Genomic DNA, 15118 nt, shown 5'->3' with positions numbered 1-15118 from the left:
CAGTCAAGGGGTTAAGTCTTGTTTTTCTTAAATTAGAACAAGACCAGTCCTCTGGATTTTTTTCTTTTGAGAAAAACATTTTATAACAGAAATTGGATACCAGCCCAGACTTGCCAGATGCAATGAATCAGTTAGATTGGTTTGCTTCACCTCTCCCTCGGATGGACTACATTAAACCTAACCTAGCAAATCATCAGGAAGTATGTTGATAATTAAGAATCTCCTGCTAATTTTGTGCATTCCTCCATTGTGAAAGGGTGTTCTGATCAGTGCAAATGCTGTGTTAAGTTCAAACCATAAAGAATTTTGGATTCAGGTTTTGAACAAAATTTTAAATATTTCTTTATCGTAGTCTTGATATCAAGCCGCTAGTCAAATCAGATTTATGACCTTCAATTGGCAACAAATAATGGCAAAATGTGGTATCTGTATTTCTATCACACGATTTCACTGGTCTGTTGCTGGGTAAAGAGAATTGGATATATATTTGAAAAGGAGACATTTGCAGGACTATGGGGAAAGAGCAGAGGAATAGGATTAAAAGGATAGCTCTTTCAAAGAGCTAGCATGGATATGATGGACTGAATGGCCTCCTTTTGGTACTGTATGATGCTAGCCCTTTGCTTCTAAAAACAGTCTTCTGCTTATTGTTTTTCTCTTGCTGTCCGCACTCTCATCCTGAAGCTGACAGCGCATGCTGTGTGTAACTCTGCTGGCATCAACGAGCTTCTATTCATAACTCGTGTGTGAGCCTAAATAGCGAGCTTCAAGAGGAGGCATAGATTAAACTCTCACTTTGTATACAAAGCAGCCTCAGCAGAAGAGTGGGTTTGCTTGGGCTGAGTTGTCGGGGTGGCACCACAGAGTGGAACTTCGGGTTTTAAATTTTAAAAAAAGGGAATACTGCACAAATGCTGATGTGATGATGTATGTGAGTGCATAAACCATCCAAGACTTCTAACTGAAATCATCTTTAGAACATTACAACTGGGAAAGAAGACTCTGAAGATCTCAGCATATTATTTCTTGGTGCTCAATGTAAGATTTCAGTACAGAAATTTTATGACAACCTTCCTGTGGCAAGTTCCAAATGAACAGAATTGAGCAGCCGTTAATATTTAATGCTGGAACATTCTGATTAAAAGTCTCTTATCTGTGGTACACAGCTGCCTGGCGAATAGCTCAGCTCGGATCTTCAGGGACAAACAATGCAAAGAGGCTAAGCACCTGCTGACTTGTAGCCTACTAACCATCCTGTCAAACAGCCACGACCAAGGTTTGCCATCTGCTTAACACAGAACCAGAGATACACTCCTTTCTTCTTTTGCATCCCTCATAGATGACTGAGGATACATTATGCAGTTTACAAGGGCTCTGGTCAATAGAGACAAACACGGAGCTACACGAGCATGCTTCCGATGCTCCAGTTTTTACAGCTTGGTGTTCGCATTGGTTACGTTTTACCTGTATTCGCATATATTTGGTTAGAGGTTGTGGTATTGTATGTGTTTGATAGTTGCTGTTAGTACTGTGATTAATGCTGCTCTGAATTTTCCATTCTTATTCCCCGAAGCTCTACAGACTGTCTTCCTCTTGCATTATCACCTGGGTTGAAATAAAGACTTATTCCATCACACCCTACTTTAATTTATTCTTTCCCACAACTTGATTGTAGAACTCCTCACTTTCATTCTTCCTCCTTCCTAAAGTCCACAGGCTTTTAGGATCAAAGATTTAACACATCTTTTCTCCCACTCTGATCAGCTTTGGTGGCATATTGTACAATGGGTCTTGATTACTTCTATTTTTAAAAGAAAATAATCAAGTCAGAATGGTGGCTAGCAAGGCAAGCCACCCACGTAAATAGATATACATGAAGAAATATAGTAGGAAATTCCTTCACAAAGTTGTCGGGAATTATGTTGTATTTTGAGGTACAGTTTAATTCCTGTTCGGATTCTATTAATTTTTTTCTCTCTTTGTCTTTTTACAGCTGCAGTTAACTTGGCGAAACTGAAGCTCTTCAGACATTATTATGTTATGGTAAGTTTTTAGCTCATCCTCCTGGTATGGTTGAACGGAAGCAATGAAGCCAAGATAAGCATTCAGATGTAAAGCACTGACACCGTGGCTCCAGTGATTAGTGGGGTGGGGCTTATCGTCAGGAAACCTGGAAGCACGGGGTATTTTTCCAGGTTGCCAGACTGATTGCCAAGTGTGGCTGCCTTTCAGGTGAGGAAGGCGCCAGAAAAGACCACAGCCAAGGAGCAACTAAGTTTAGTGGAGGATGGATTGAGTGGATAGACCATGTCAGCAGGGTGGTCAAGAAGCTGCCATCACAAATCGGTTGGGGGGTGGTGGGGGTGCGGGGTGGCAGTCAGTGATGCGGGAGATCTTGGAAGTTGGATGCATTTTACAGGATAGCTTGTGAGCCGAGAGGAAGCACTCCTTCGCCTCTTGGCCATAAGCAGTGCAGTGTAAGGTACTTAGCTTATGAATCCAGTCCCTCTCGCCCCCTTTTACCTGCTGGGTTTCCCGAGGCCTGAGAAACCTGAATGACAGCAGCAAGAAATACAAACCTTGTTAAAATGATGGCAAACATTCCCTTTGTACAACCGACCCACCTCCTGAGAGTAATGATTTTTGAAGAGGACTGCAGTTTATTTTATTTTTTATTTTTTTTTTATTTTTTTAAAATTTATTTAGAGATACAGCACTGAAACAGGCCCTTCGGCCCACTGAGTCTGTGCCGACCAACAACCACCCATTTATACTAACCCTACAGTAATCCTATATTCCCTACCTACACTAGGGGCAATTTACAATGGCCAATTTACCTATTACCTGCAAGTCTTTGGCTGTGGGAGGAAACCGGAGCACCCGGTGAAAACCCACGCGGTCACAGGGAGAACTTGCAAACTCCGCACAGGCAGTACCTAGAATTGAACCCGGGTCCCTGGAGCTGTGAGGCTGCGGTGCTAACCACTGTGCCGCCATATAACTACAAACTGGGCAATGCATGTGGCAGCTGGCACCTATAACTCTAGTATCTAATTAAACTTTTATTGCTCTGAATCAAGATTGTGCAATTGAACTTTATCATTAGTCAATTGTTTTTAGATTATTAGTTCCATGGCTTAAACCTTTGATATTCGTGTGAGACCTCATTTTATCATTAATATTTCTAATTAGGTTAAGTGCTAAATAGTATTCAAATGAAGAATATGGGTTGAAATATACATTCAGCTAGATTTTGCTTGTCATACTTTTGTTTTTAAAATGTTAATTTTGCTTCTTTTGTGTTGCAGATTGTGTGTTATATTTATTTTACACGGATCATAGCAATCCTGATCAAAATCATTGTGCCCTTCCAGTGGAAGTGGCTTTATCAGGTAAGTACACTGTTTGTCCTGGCTGTCTCCAAAAACAAACAAGTTAGTTAATTGGTTGTTTCAAAACCTGTCTTACTGTATTCTGTATTGCAATGCAAAAGTAGCGATGAATTAGCCGTGGGGAAGCTGGCTATTGCAGTTCAGGTTCAATCAATCAAGAGAAAATCGACTTGTTTTATAATGTTGTAGAGGATTTCTAGAATCGAAAGAGAAGGGGAAAGGAGATGAAGACTCACTGCATTATATTGCTTTCTCAGAAGATGAATACGAATGAGGAAGCGCGCTTGGCCTATCTTAGTTTATCCATCCAGAAAGCCTAAAATGTAGTCATTGTACTATCCAATTGTTTATTCAATATTTCCGAAGGTTTTTAGCTCCACTTGTCTGTCCATTCCAGGTATTGAGCACTCTGTATGTAGTAGCACATTCCTGCTATCAGTGTTAAATTGGCCTTTTATGAGTTTGAACCTGTATTTTCTCTAGTTATCCAGATTTATCTGTTCCATACTACTGTAACTCAATAAGATCACCTGTCAGGCACTTCCTTTCAAGAAAGAAAAGGCCAGGTTTTTCTTCCTAACTCAGACCTTTGACACAAGGGATCAGCCTCACAGCTGTTTGCGCTGCCGCCAGTGATTGAATGTCTCCCCTGTGTTTCATTGACTGAACTGGACAGAGTATTCAAGGTGTCTGACCAGAGCACTGTAAATTTTTATTATAACTTCCTTGATTGTATTGCACTGTTCTGGTGATATCATTCAGCATTTTGCTGGCTCAGTTGATTTGTTGTAGAATGGTTGGACATGTTGAGTCTATGAAGACTCCTGGATCTCTTTCACTTTCATCCTTGGCTATTACGACACTGTTCATGGTGTACATGTCTTGCCCATTTTTCTATCCAGAATGACTTGTTTACCCTTGTCTGTATTAAATTTCATCTGCCAACTTACATAATTTATCAACTCATTCTGTAATTTCTAGGTTACCTTTTCTGATATCACAGTTCCTCCTAAGAAAGAAAGAAAGACTTGCATTTAAATAGTGCCTTTCATAATTACTGGACATCCCAAAGCTTTAGAGCAATGAAGTACTTTCTGAAGTGTAATCACTGTTGTAATGCAGAAAACGCGGCAGCCAATCTGCAACAAAGTAAGCTCCCACAAACAGCAATGTAATGACCAAATAAACTTTTTTTGTGATGCTGACTGAGATAAATAATTGGCCAGTACGCTGGGGATAACTTCCCCCGCTTTTCAAAATAATTCCACGAGATCTTTTACGTCCATCCAAGAGAGCAGGCAAGTCCTTGATTTAATAACTCAACCAAAAGACGGCATCTCCGACAGTGCAGCACACTTTCAGTACTGCACTGGATTGTCGGCCTTGATTTGTGTGCTGAAGTAATGGAGTGGGAGTCAAATCCATAACCTTCTGACTGAGGTGAGAGTGCTACCGCCTGACTCTTAGCTGGAAAGAATTTTTTTTCCAGTTTGCTATCATTTGAAAATGTGACCAATTTGCATTTGAGTTTCTGAATCCAAATTGTAGATCAAGATTACAAACTAGTGGTCCTAACACCGATTCCTTGGACATCCTTCTCTGATCGTCGTCGTCCCCCAACATTTTCCTCTATTGTTCTTCTTATTCCTTATTCATTCCCAAGTTCTACCATAGATCTATGGTTGAAGATGGCCTAATTGACAGGATATGCAGTTTATTAATCTTTTAAAATTTCAAACCATTTTAGACAGCTCCTGCTGTGGCTCAGTGGTAAAAGTGGTATGTAACTGAGCCTTGCAGACCACAATGTGTATCCACCTATTGTGAATTTCTATCACTTACTGTTTTAGTTCCAGAAGGTCCCAGTTTTTATTCTCTGTTTCTGCTGAGTTCAAGAAGGAGGGAGGAGACACAATTTTCATCAAGGTTCCTGAGCTGGAGGGAGGAAATTTCACCAGGATTCCCATTTCTGTTTTCTATCCCGTGTACGCCACTGAAAGGTTGCTGTGTGGATGGCGGGTGAGAGCAGGGTCAGAGTCAGCTGTGCTACCCACCACTGAAAAATAACTCTGTAGTAAAAATGGTCACCAAAGTGACATACTGAAGGGTGCTCTGAGAAATCCAGAGTCAGTCCCTTCAAGGAAGAAGAGCAGAAAATTGATTTTAAAAATACAGTATAAAAGAAAAATGATATAATGCAGGCTATCTTTTAAAGACTGTTACATGATATTGCTGGGAATATATGTTTAATCACACAACCATTGAAACTGGAATGTACTTCTGTTATAATAGGAGAAACATGTTTTGAAAATTAAACTCTTTATGTCCATGTGCAAATTAGGTTAATTTAGAAATGCTGCCCTTCAGTGATTGATTACCTTCTATATTAGTAATTTTGCAGGATGTGCTTGTTTTGTTAAAAGCAATATATTTCTGAATTATGTTAATTTAATTTACTTCTGTTGATTAAATTAATTACAAAATGAACTTTCCCTTATAACTGATATCCCTGACAAGGATAGAGCCTCACACCATGGTTTGCTATGTGTTGGGTCCTGTGCCATTCATTATCACACCTCCAGAGAAAAGAGACCTGTTTAATTCAGGAGGCTATCAGGGGAACTGTCACCAGTATTTACAAAGCAGGATTACTGGTTCCTGCAGAAAGAGAGTGTGAGTCACGACTGTCATGGTCATTCTGTGAATTCCCATTGTGTACCTCTGCTGTGGCATTGTGCCACTCTTCCAGCTGTCCCATTTCTCCTAAACAAAACATTTCTTTATTTGGCTTTTTTTTAAGGTACGGGTAAGGTTTCTGCTACAATTATTTTGTACTATCCCCCAATCTGGGACTGGTTTGCCTGCCCTTCACAGTACCCTTAGCTTAGAGGTTGGGTAACCTCGTCCCAGGCCTCTGTTGAACATACGATTTAGGAGCAGGAGTAGGCCACTCAGCCCCTGAAGCCTGCTCTGCCATTCAATAAGATCATGGCTGATCTGATTGTAACCTTAACTCCACATTCCTGCCTGCCTACAATAACCTTTCACCCCTTGCTTATCAAGAATCTATCTTACTCTGCCTTAAAAATATTCAAAGACTCTGCTTCCGCTGTCTTTTGCGGAAGAGAATTCCAAAGACCCACGACCCACTGAGAGAAAAACTTTCTGCTCATCTCTGTCTTAAATGGGCGACCCCTTATTTTTAAATAGTGACTCCTAGTCCTAGATTCTCCATCAGGGGAAACATCCCTTCCACATTCACCCTCTCAAGACCCCTCAGGATCTTCTATGTTTCAATCAAGTCGCCTCTTACTTTTCTAAACTCCAGTTGAAGACACTGAAGCAGATAGCTCAAAGAAACACAAAAGCATCGCAAAACTCATTGTTATGACTTTTTACTGAAGTTTAATAAACATAAGGATTGTCAAACTTGAAGCTGTGGAAAGGGGAGGTAACAAAATTGGGGCAAGGAAAATGTTTAAGGGGCACTAATAGAAATAGAGAAATGGTGAGAACACCTTACTTTGTAACGGCATTTTTTAATTGTCAAGGGACCGAGTGTTTGACAAAATTTGTATTTTTGGAGAACATATATGCATCTTATAAAAATTCTCCTTTTTATGTTGTTAAAACTTAAAAGAAAAATTTAATTTTGTTCTATGTGTATCCCCGGATTCAGAACACAAACTTAAATGAAGGTGCAGTTTAGGAACCAGATTTTCAGGGGCTCAGGAATTCCATATTCATTGATCCAAAATCTGTAGCATTATTTTCTGATGAAGGTTCTATTAATTTCAGTTCCTAGATGAACTCGCCACACTTGTATTCTTTTGTTTGACGGGCTACAAGTTCCGACCAGCTTCAGATAATCCCTACCTTCAACTACCTCAGAATGAGGAGGATGTAGAAATGGATGAAGTGTAAGTACTTTCAACTTAAAACTTTATCTTCAACTGAAACAGACCAAGTGCTGGTTCATGTAACTTTTGTTCAGTGACTGTGACAGAGGGTCACTTGCTAGTTTCGATGGACATATTGGGCTGAATTTTCCTAGCCCTCTGGTGTCGGGGGGCCCGGAAAATTCGTCCGGGAGAGGTCCACCACGATCCCAACTCCAGGAAGGTCCCCCGCATTTTACCAGCAGCATGAGGCCTCGGTGCGGCCGCCCCCCTACTGCCGAGCAGCGAAGCCTTCATTTTCATATGCAAATGATATTTAAAATTAAATGATAATTACTTATCTAGTAGTGACCGTCGTCCCACGACGATATTCCAGCCACTGGCTGGAACTCCCTTTGAAACTCCATTCAGAGTTCTGAGGTGTGACACTGGTGGGGAGGGGGAAGGAGTGTAATTTTCAGGGGAGGGGTGGGGGGAAACAGCAGAATCCTACACGACTGATTGGGGGGATGCTGGGAAGGGATTGAAGGGGAAAGTGGTGAAATGTCGGGGGGAAAGATCGGAATCTAATTTTTAATACTTTTGTCTGGAAAGGGCTATTCAGATGTGTTCTCATTGCGGGTGGTGGGAGAGGGGATTTACACTGATAATAAAGCTTAAACTTTAATGTTTTAACAATTGTCCCATTAAAAATTTTTAATTAAAATTCAGGGCTTGAAGCCCTTTAAAAATGGCGCCTGCACGGTGGCGCTGGACGCCGTGGCCGGGGCGGCCACTCCGTCACCGCCATTTAAATGAGCCCCTGTCCGAAATATCGCGGGGGCTTTGCGGTGGTGGATCCACGCGGGCAGACTGCCAAGATCAGAGTGCGCCGCTGCGGTTTGCAGCGCACTCATAAAATTCAACCCATTACTTTAGACGTTTACCTCTGGAGTGAGTGGGGGGCGCGGGGGGGAGGGAGAAAGAGAATAAATGAGGCAAAATTCTTTTTATTTTCAATGTGTTGAAGGCTCCAATGATCACAAGCTAAAATCTGATCAGTGTAAGAAGGAGGTGGCTAGACCAATGGGCCACTGAAATCGGATGCTAAAGTTACTTAAAGTTCTTATCTGAGGCACCAGCTTCTGCGAGGATTAATGTGAAACTGAAGTTGACTAAGAGAATTACAATAAATGTGAAGTGCTGTAGCCCACTTTGATTCCGTGGAGTTTGCTTTGTTTCATTTTAATAAGTTGATAATAAGGACCATCAGCCTGTTGGGAAGGAAGTGTTGTAAGCCATGTTTTTCACATCAAGTGCAAGCAATAACTTAAAGTGAATTCTATTGTGTGCTTTCAGAACTGGGGATGAACCAGAGGGGAATATAGGTATGCAGAGGGATTATCATAGACATAGTCATTTATGGCATAGAAGGAGACCATTCAGCCCATCAAATCCATGCCAAAATAAACAGTTTTCACTCTAAACCTTTACTTCCAGAATGTTAAGAGTCATTGCATTGAGTTATTCTTGGAACTGCATATTCAGGAACTTCCAGAAATCTGTCTGTAACATTTTGTTGTGTGACTGGTGGCTCTATTATGATGTGCAGTGAACCATTGAATTATTATTAGGTGCTGATTTCCATCTCTTGGGTTACATCTTGAAACTGATGCTTATTGTCTGTATTTATTGGGTGTGGTGCAAGCATCATTAATAATACTGGTGTGTATCACAGAGTTCACCTCTGGGGATCCAGTGTCATACAAAATGAAGTGTAATTTTACAAGTTAATGCCAAATTCCTCTTTCTGAGGAATGCCGAAAGTGTGTGGCCAGCCATCAGGAAATAACAACTTCAGGCATAGCAAGATAGCTAATTTCAAAATATTCAGCTCAAGAGGCGGCCATGAGGGAGCAGGACAGCTGAGGGGGGAAAATTAAAAGTTGAATTTAGTAAATTCATTGTTTTTACAAAAATCTTTGAGAGATGGTTCAAACTGTGAAAAATGTTTAAATTAATATTTTAAATGCAAAACTATAAGAAAACACAGCCATATACCTGAACAATAGTATCTATTGTGTGTCCTACCCATCGTGGGTGAATCTGATAGGCAGGGTGTGACATTCTTTAAATTGAAAAATTTTGTCACGCCATTTACAGATGTAGCCAATTTTCCCATAGGAGCCTGATTGACGTGAGTTTTGCATGAAAATTGCACCCCAAATACCTAATTTAATATGATAGATGCCATCTGGAGTTATTTGCTTCACTTCCTGTGGTCATATTACTTAAACTATAATATTTTATGCACACCTTTAATTTTATTCAAAGCCTTTTAAGCTTGAGGTTCTGTAACATTTCCTCATACCTCATTTGTATCACTTTTGTTTTCATCCTCCTCAACATGTTTATCATTTGTTGAAGTGTGTTGTCCACAGTTGTCTGTGATGTGCCAATTGTGTTCTAACGGGTGCATTATAAAGCCTCAGCCTAACCCCTGTTGACTTAATACTGCACTGTTCTGGCTATGTATCCAAATGTGATTTTCATTTTGAATTGCTGTACAACTTTGTAACAACATTGGAAGGGCCGAGATTACTGTTTGGCCCTAATACTCCTTGGTTGCTTCCAGAAGTCTCCCTGTTCTGTGCATTGTAAACTTAGCTCACTCATTGTTACCAATAAGCATTTAGCAGTCTTGAATTTAATTTGTCACTTGTGCAATTTCACAATCGATGTAAATCATTAACAGCATTCTCCATCCCTTTCGCTCTTGCGATTTTAGTGTTGTGTCTGCATTTGACAAGCTTACAGTTGACTTCTACACCTAGGTCATTATGTAAATTAGAAATAACAAGGGTATAGGCACAAATCCCACAATTCCATCCAACAGCTGCTCCCTGTCTGATACTACACCTCTGTCAAATACACTGCAATTCCTTATCCAGTCTCATAATCTACTCTTGGTTTACTTATACCAGAAGTCTCTGTGGGACTTTTCTATGTCTAAGTAAACTACAAAATAATTTATACTTGTAACCTGAAAGAAAGCAAAGACTTTAATCAAGCAGGACCTCCTTCTTCTAAGTTGATGTTTTATATGAAGCTATTTCTGTGCAGGTACTCGTTCAGTCCTGCAACAGTTTAATTAGTCTATCTGTTATTCATGTTGACTCTGTGGTTCCCTGCATCAGATTTTTCACCCTTTTTAACTTGATTCATAAGTTTGCTAGCTTCCACTCCTGTGAAACCTCACAATTTGCAGGTCTTCTTTTATCTTGAGTTTGACTTCAACTCTGAATCCCTGTTGAGTTTAAATGGAAAAGCAAGGAAGATTATTTACCCTGAAAGAAAACATCTCTCATAAATGGGTCCAGGGCAAATGAATGAAGTGTCAGTCCACAAAGTTTGAGGAAACTCGAGGACAGTGGATATTCAAGCATATTACTTCCAAATTTATTGCATACATGTGTACTGTAACTAGTTAACAGTGCCCAACAAATGGTGCATGAATTTGATGAATCGGGTGTTTCTATGAATCTGCATTTCTTTCTCGCTCGCTCTCTCTTGCTATCTCTCTCTCCAAAACAAGGCAGCTTGTTGACAAAAAATCTAAAATGTTCAGATTTCAGGACATAAAAATGCCTATGTTAACATGTCAGCAGCAGTTTGTAATCTATTATTGCTTCATTCCTCAAGAAGTGTACTGATGGACTTGTGAGGTCAGTGCTGATTGTGGTGAACTGTCAGGTTTGGGTGGGCAGAGAAACGTTGCTCAGAGTGCAGTGAGTTAATCGTGCAGTTTAATTGTACACTGCTTCTCTGTTAATGTGTAAGTAGGACATAGGAATTGCCCTGACATGATTTTCTCTGATGGGGTGCAAGCTCCACACGCCTCCATTTGTTAATTTTAATGAAGTAATTTAGTTACTATAATTGTCTCTCTCATTGAGCAAAGCAGAAATGTCAACCATTAGGCTGAGTTGCATTTATTTGCTGGAGTGTGAATCGTCCTCGATCTGCCTGTTGTGCAAATCTTTATTATGTAAATGGTTTTGAGCTCATGCTGTTGCATTCCCTGATTTAAAAACAGAATTGCTGGAAAAACACAGCAGGCCCAACAGGATCTAAAAGAGAAAAAGCAAGTTAATATTATGGTTTATGGTTCTACATTTTCTAGTTCTGATTTGGCAAAGCAGCATTTGCAGCTTTTCTTTTTAACACAACCTGGTTACCTACTATTGCAATTTTTGTGAATACTTTACTTTTCTCTGGCCTCCTAAGCAGTGCACCAGTAGATTGTCTCTGGGACAGATAGATCAAACAGTCTGCTCCCAGAGTTGTGAGGATGCTGTGCTGAACTAATCACTCGGATGTATTTGATCAAACCTGGAATTTACTGAGGCTGTATGTTTCACTTGCTCACTAACTGCACTGAACCATTATCTCCTTGGAGATGTGACTTGTACTCCTCCATTCCTTCAGGAACTTAAGAAAATGGCACCTTCTGGGATGATTGTATATGGACCAATGGTATAGGAACCAGGGCCAGCACTTTTCTAGGCTCACCAGTCCTAGAAAACTAGTGGGAAAGTGTTTTTGACCTCTGGGGGATCCACAGGTTTTAAACTATTAGAACATTACAGCGCAGTACAGGCCCTTCGGCCCTCGATGTTGCGCCGACCTGTGAAACCATCTGACCTACACTATTCCATTTTCATCCATATGTCTATCCAATGACCACTTAAATGCCCTTAAAGTTGGCGAGTCTACTACTGCTGCAGGCAGGGCGTTCCACACCCCTACTACTCTCTGAGTAAAGAAACTACCTCTAACATCTGTCCTATATCTATCACCCCTCAACTTAAAGCTATGTCCCCTCGTGTTTGCCATCACCATCCGAGGAAAAAGACTCTCACTATCCACCCTATCTAACCCTCTGATTATCTTATATGTCTCTATTAAGTCACCTCTCCTCCTCCTTCTCTCCAATGAAAACCACCTCAAGTCCCTCAGCCTTTCCTCGTAAGACCTTTCCTCCATACCAGGCAACATCCTAGTAAATCTCCTCTGCACCCTTTCCAAAGCTTCCGCATCCTTCCTATAATGCGGTGACCAGAACTGCACGCAATACTCCAGGTGCGGTCTCACCAGAGTTTTGTACAGCTGCAGCATGACCTCATGGCTCCGAAACTCGATCCCCCTACTAATAAAGGCTAACACACCATGTGCCTTCTTAACAGCCCTATTAACCTGGGTAGCAACCTTCAGGGATTTATGTACCTGGACACCAAGATCTCTCTGTTCATCTACACTACCAAGAATCTTCCCATTAGCCCAGTACTCTGCATTGCTGTTACTCCTTCCAAAGTGAATCACCTCACACTTCTCCGCATTAAACTCCATTTGCCATCTCTCAGCCCAGCTCTGCAGCCTATCTATGTCCCTCTGTACCCTACAACATCCTTCGGCACTATCCACAACTCCACCGACCTTCGTGTCATCCGCAAATTTACTAACCCACCCTTCTACACCCTCTTCCAGGTCATTTATAAAAATGACAAACAGCAGTGGCCCCAAAACAGATCCTTGCAGTTCTTCTTTCTTTTGGGCCTCCTTATCTCGAGAGACAATGGATACGCGCCTGGAGGTGGTCAGTGGTTTGTGAAGCAGCGCCTGGAGTGGCTATAAAGGCCAATTCTGGAGTGACAGGCTCTTCCACAGTTGCTGCAGAGAAATTTGTTTGTCGGGGCTGTTGCACAGTTGGCTCTCCCCTTTCGCCTCTGTCTTTTTTCCTGCCAACTACTAAGTCTCTTCGACTCGCCACAATTTAGCCCTGTCTTTATGGCTGCCCGCCAGCTCTGGCGAATGCTGGCAACTGACTCCCACGACTTGTGATCAATGTCACACGATTTCATGTCGCGTTTGCAGACGTCTTTATAACGGAGACATGGACGGCCGGTGGGTCTGATACCAGTGGCGAGCTCGCTGTACAATGTGTCTTTGGGGATCCTGCCATCTTCCATGCGGCTCACATGGCCAAGCCATCTCAAGCGCCGCTGACTCAGTAGTGTGTATAAGCTGGGGGTGTTGGCCGCTTCAAGGACTTCTGTGTTGGAGATATAGTCCTGCCACCTGATGCCAAGTATTCTCCGAAGGCAGCGAAGATGGAATGAATTGAGACGTCGCTCTTGGCTGGCATACGTTGTCCAGGCCTCGCTGCCGTAGAGCAAGGTACTGAGGACACAGGCCTGATACACTCGGACTTTTGTGTTCCGTGTCAGTGCGCCATTTTCCCACACTCTCTTGGCCAGTCTGGACATAGCAGTGGAAGCCTTACCCATGCGCTTGTTGATTTCTGCATCTAGAGACAGGTTACTGGTGATAGTTGAGCCTAGGTAGGTGAACTCTTGAACCACTTCCAGAGCGTGGTCGCCAGTATTGATGGATGGAGCATTTCTGACATCCTGCCCCATGATGTTCGTTTTCTTGAGGCTGATGGTTAGGCCAAATTCATTGCAGGCAGACGCAAACCTGTCGATGAGACTCTGCAGGCATTCTTCAGTGTGAGATGTTAAAGCAGCATCGTCAGCAAAGAGGAGTTCTCTGATGAGGACTTTCCGTACTTTGGACTTCGCTCTTAGACGGGCAAGGTTGAACAACCTGCCCCCTGATCTTGTGTGGAGGAAAATTCCTTCTTCAGAGGATTTGAACGCATGTGAAAGCAGCAGGGAGAAGAAAATCCCAAAAAGTGTGGGTGCGAGAACACAGCCCTGTTTCACACCACTCAGGATAGGAAAGGGCTCTGATGAGGAGCCGCCATGTTGAATTGTGCCTTTCATATTGTCATGGAATGAGGTGATGATACTTAGTAGCTTTGGTGGACATCCGATCTTTTCTAGTAGTCTGAAGAGACCACGTCTGCTGACGAGGTCAAAGGCTTTGGTGAGATCAATGAAAGCAATGTAGAGGGGCATCTGTTGTTCACGGCATTTCTCCTGTATCTGACGAAGGGAGAACAGCATGTCAATAGTCGATCTCTCTGCACGAAAGCCACACTGTGCCTCAGGGTAGACGCGCTCGGCCAGCTTCTGGAGCCTGTTCAGAGCGACTCGAGCAAAGACTTTCCCCACTATGCTGAGCAGGGAGATTCCACGGTAGTTGTTGCAGTCACCGCGGTCACCTTTGTTTTTATAGAGGGTGATGATGTTGGCATCGCGCATGTCCTGGGGTACTGCTCCCTCGTCCCAGCACAGGCATAGCAGTTCATGTAGTGCTGAGAGTATAGCAGGCTTGGCACTCTTGATTATTTCAGGGGTAATGCTGTCCTTCCCAGGGGCTTTTCCGCTGGCTAGGGAATCAATGGCATCACTGAGTTCCGATTTGGTTGGCTGTATGTCCAGCTCATCCATGACTGGTAGAGGCTGGGCTGCATTGAGGGCAGTCTCAGTGACAGCATTCTCCCTGGAGTACAGTTCTAGGTAGTGCTCAACCCAGCGGTCCATCTGTTTGCGTTGGTCAGTGATTATGTCCCCCGATTTAGATTTGAGGGGGGTGATCTTCTTGATGGTTGGCCCAAGAGCTCTCTTCATGCCATCATACATTCCTCTGATGTTTCCGGTGTCTGAGGCCAGCTGAATATGACTGCATAGGTGTTGCCAGTAGTCGTTTGCGCAACGCCTAGCTGTTCTTTGTGCAGTACTTCTGGCTGCTTTAAGTGCTGCGGATGTTAAATCGCTGGGGGCTTTCTTGTAGTTCAAAAGTGCAATGCGCTTAGCAGCTATGACAGGTTCCAGCTCTTCATTATGAGATTGAAACCAGTCTGCATTTCTCTTCGCACTTTTG

The 15118-nt window shown here is 42.3% G+C and overlaps 1 protein-coding gene across 3 annotated transcripts in view; it reads left to right on the top strand.

Moving 5' to 3' along the window:
* Positions 1-15118, top strand: part of gpr107 (G protein-coupled receptor 107) — a 115318-nt gene that overhangs the window by 60999 nt on the left and 39201 nt on the right. For all 3 annotated transcript variants that reach the window (XM_068012281.1, XM_068012280.1, XM_068012282.1), the window contains exons 15-17: positions 1994-2043; positions 3309-3392; positions 7191-7312. In XM_068012281.1, the coding sequence (XP_067868382.1) occupies positions 1994-2043; positions 3309-3392; positions 7191-7312 (256 nt within the window). The remainder of the gene's footprint in view (positions 1-1993; positions 2044-3308; positions 3393-7190; positions 7313-15118) is intronic.

This window comes from Heterodontus francisci, chromosome 32 (genome assembly GCF_036365525.1).
Source record: "Heterodontus francisci isolate sHetFra1 chromosome 32, sHetFra1.hap1, whole genome shotgun sequence".
In the NCBI taxonomy this organism is placed as follows: Eukaryota; Metazoa; Chordata; class Chondrichthyes; order Heterodontiformes; family Heterodontidae; genus Heterodontus; species Heterodontus francisci.
The sequence above is the reverse complement of the archived record's forward strand: the minus strand, read 5'-3'. Positions and strand labels throughout refer to the sequence as shown.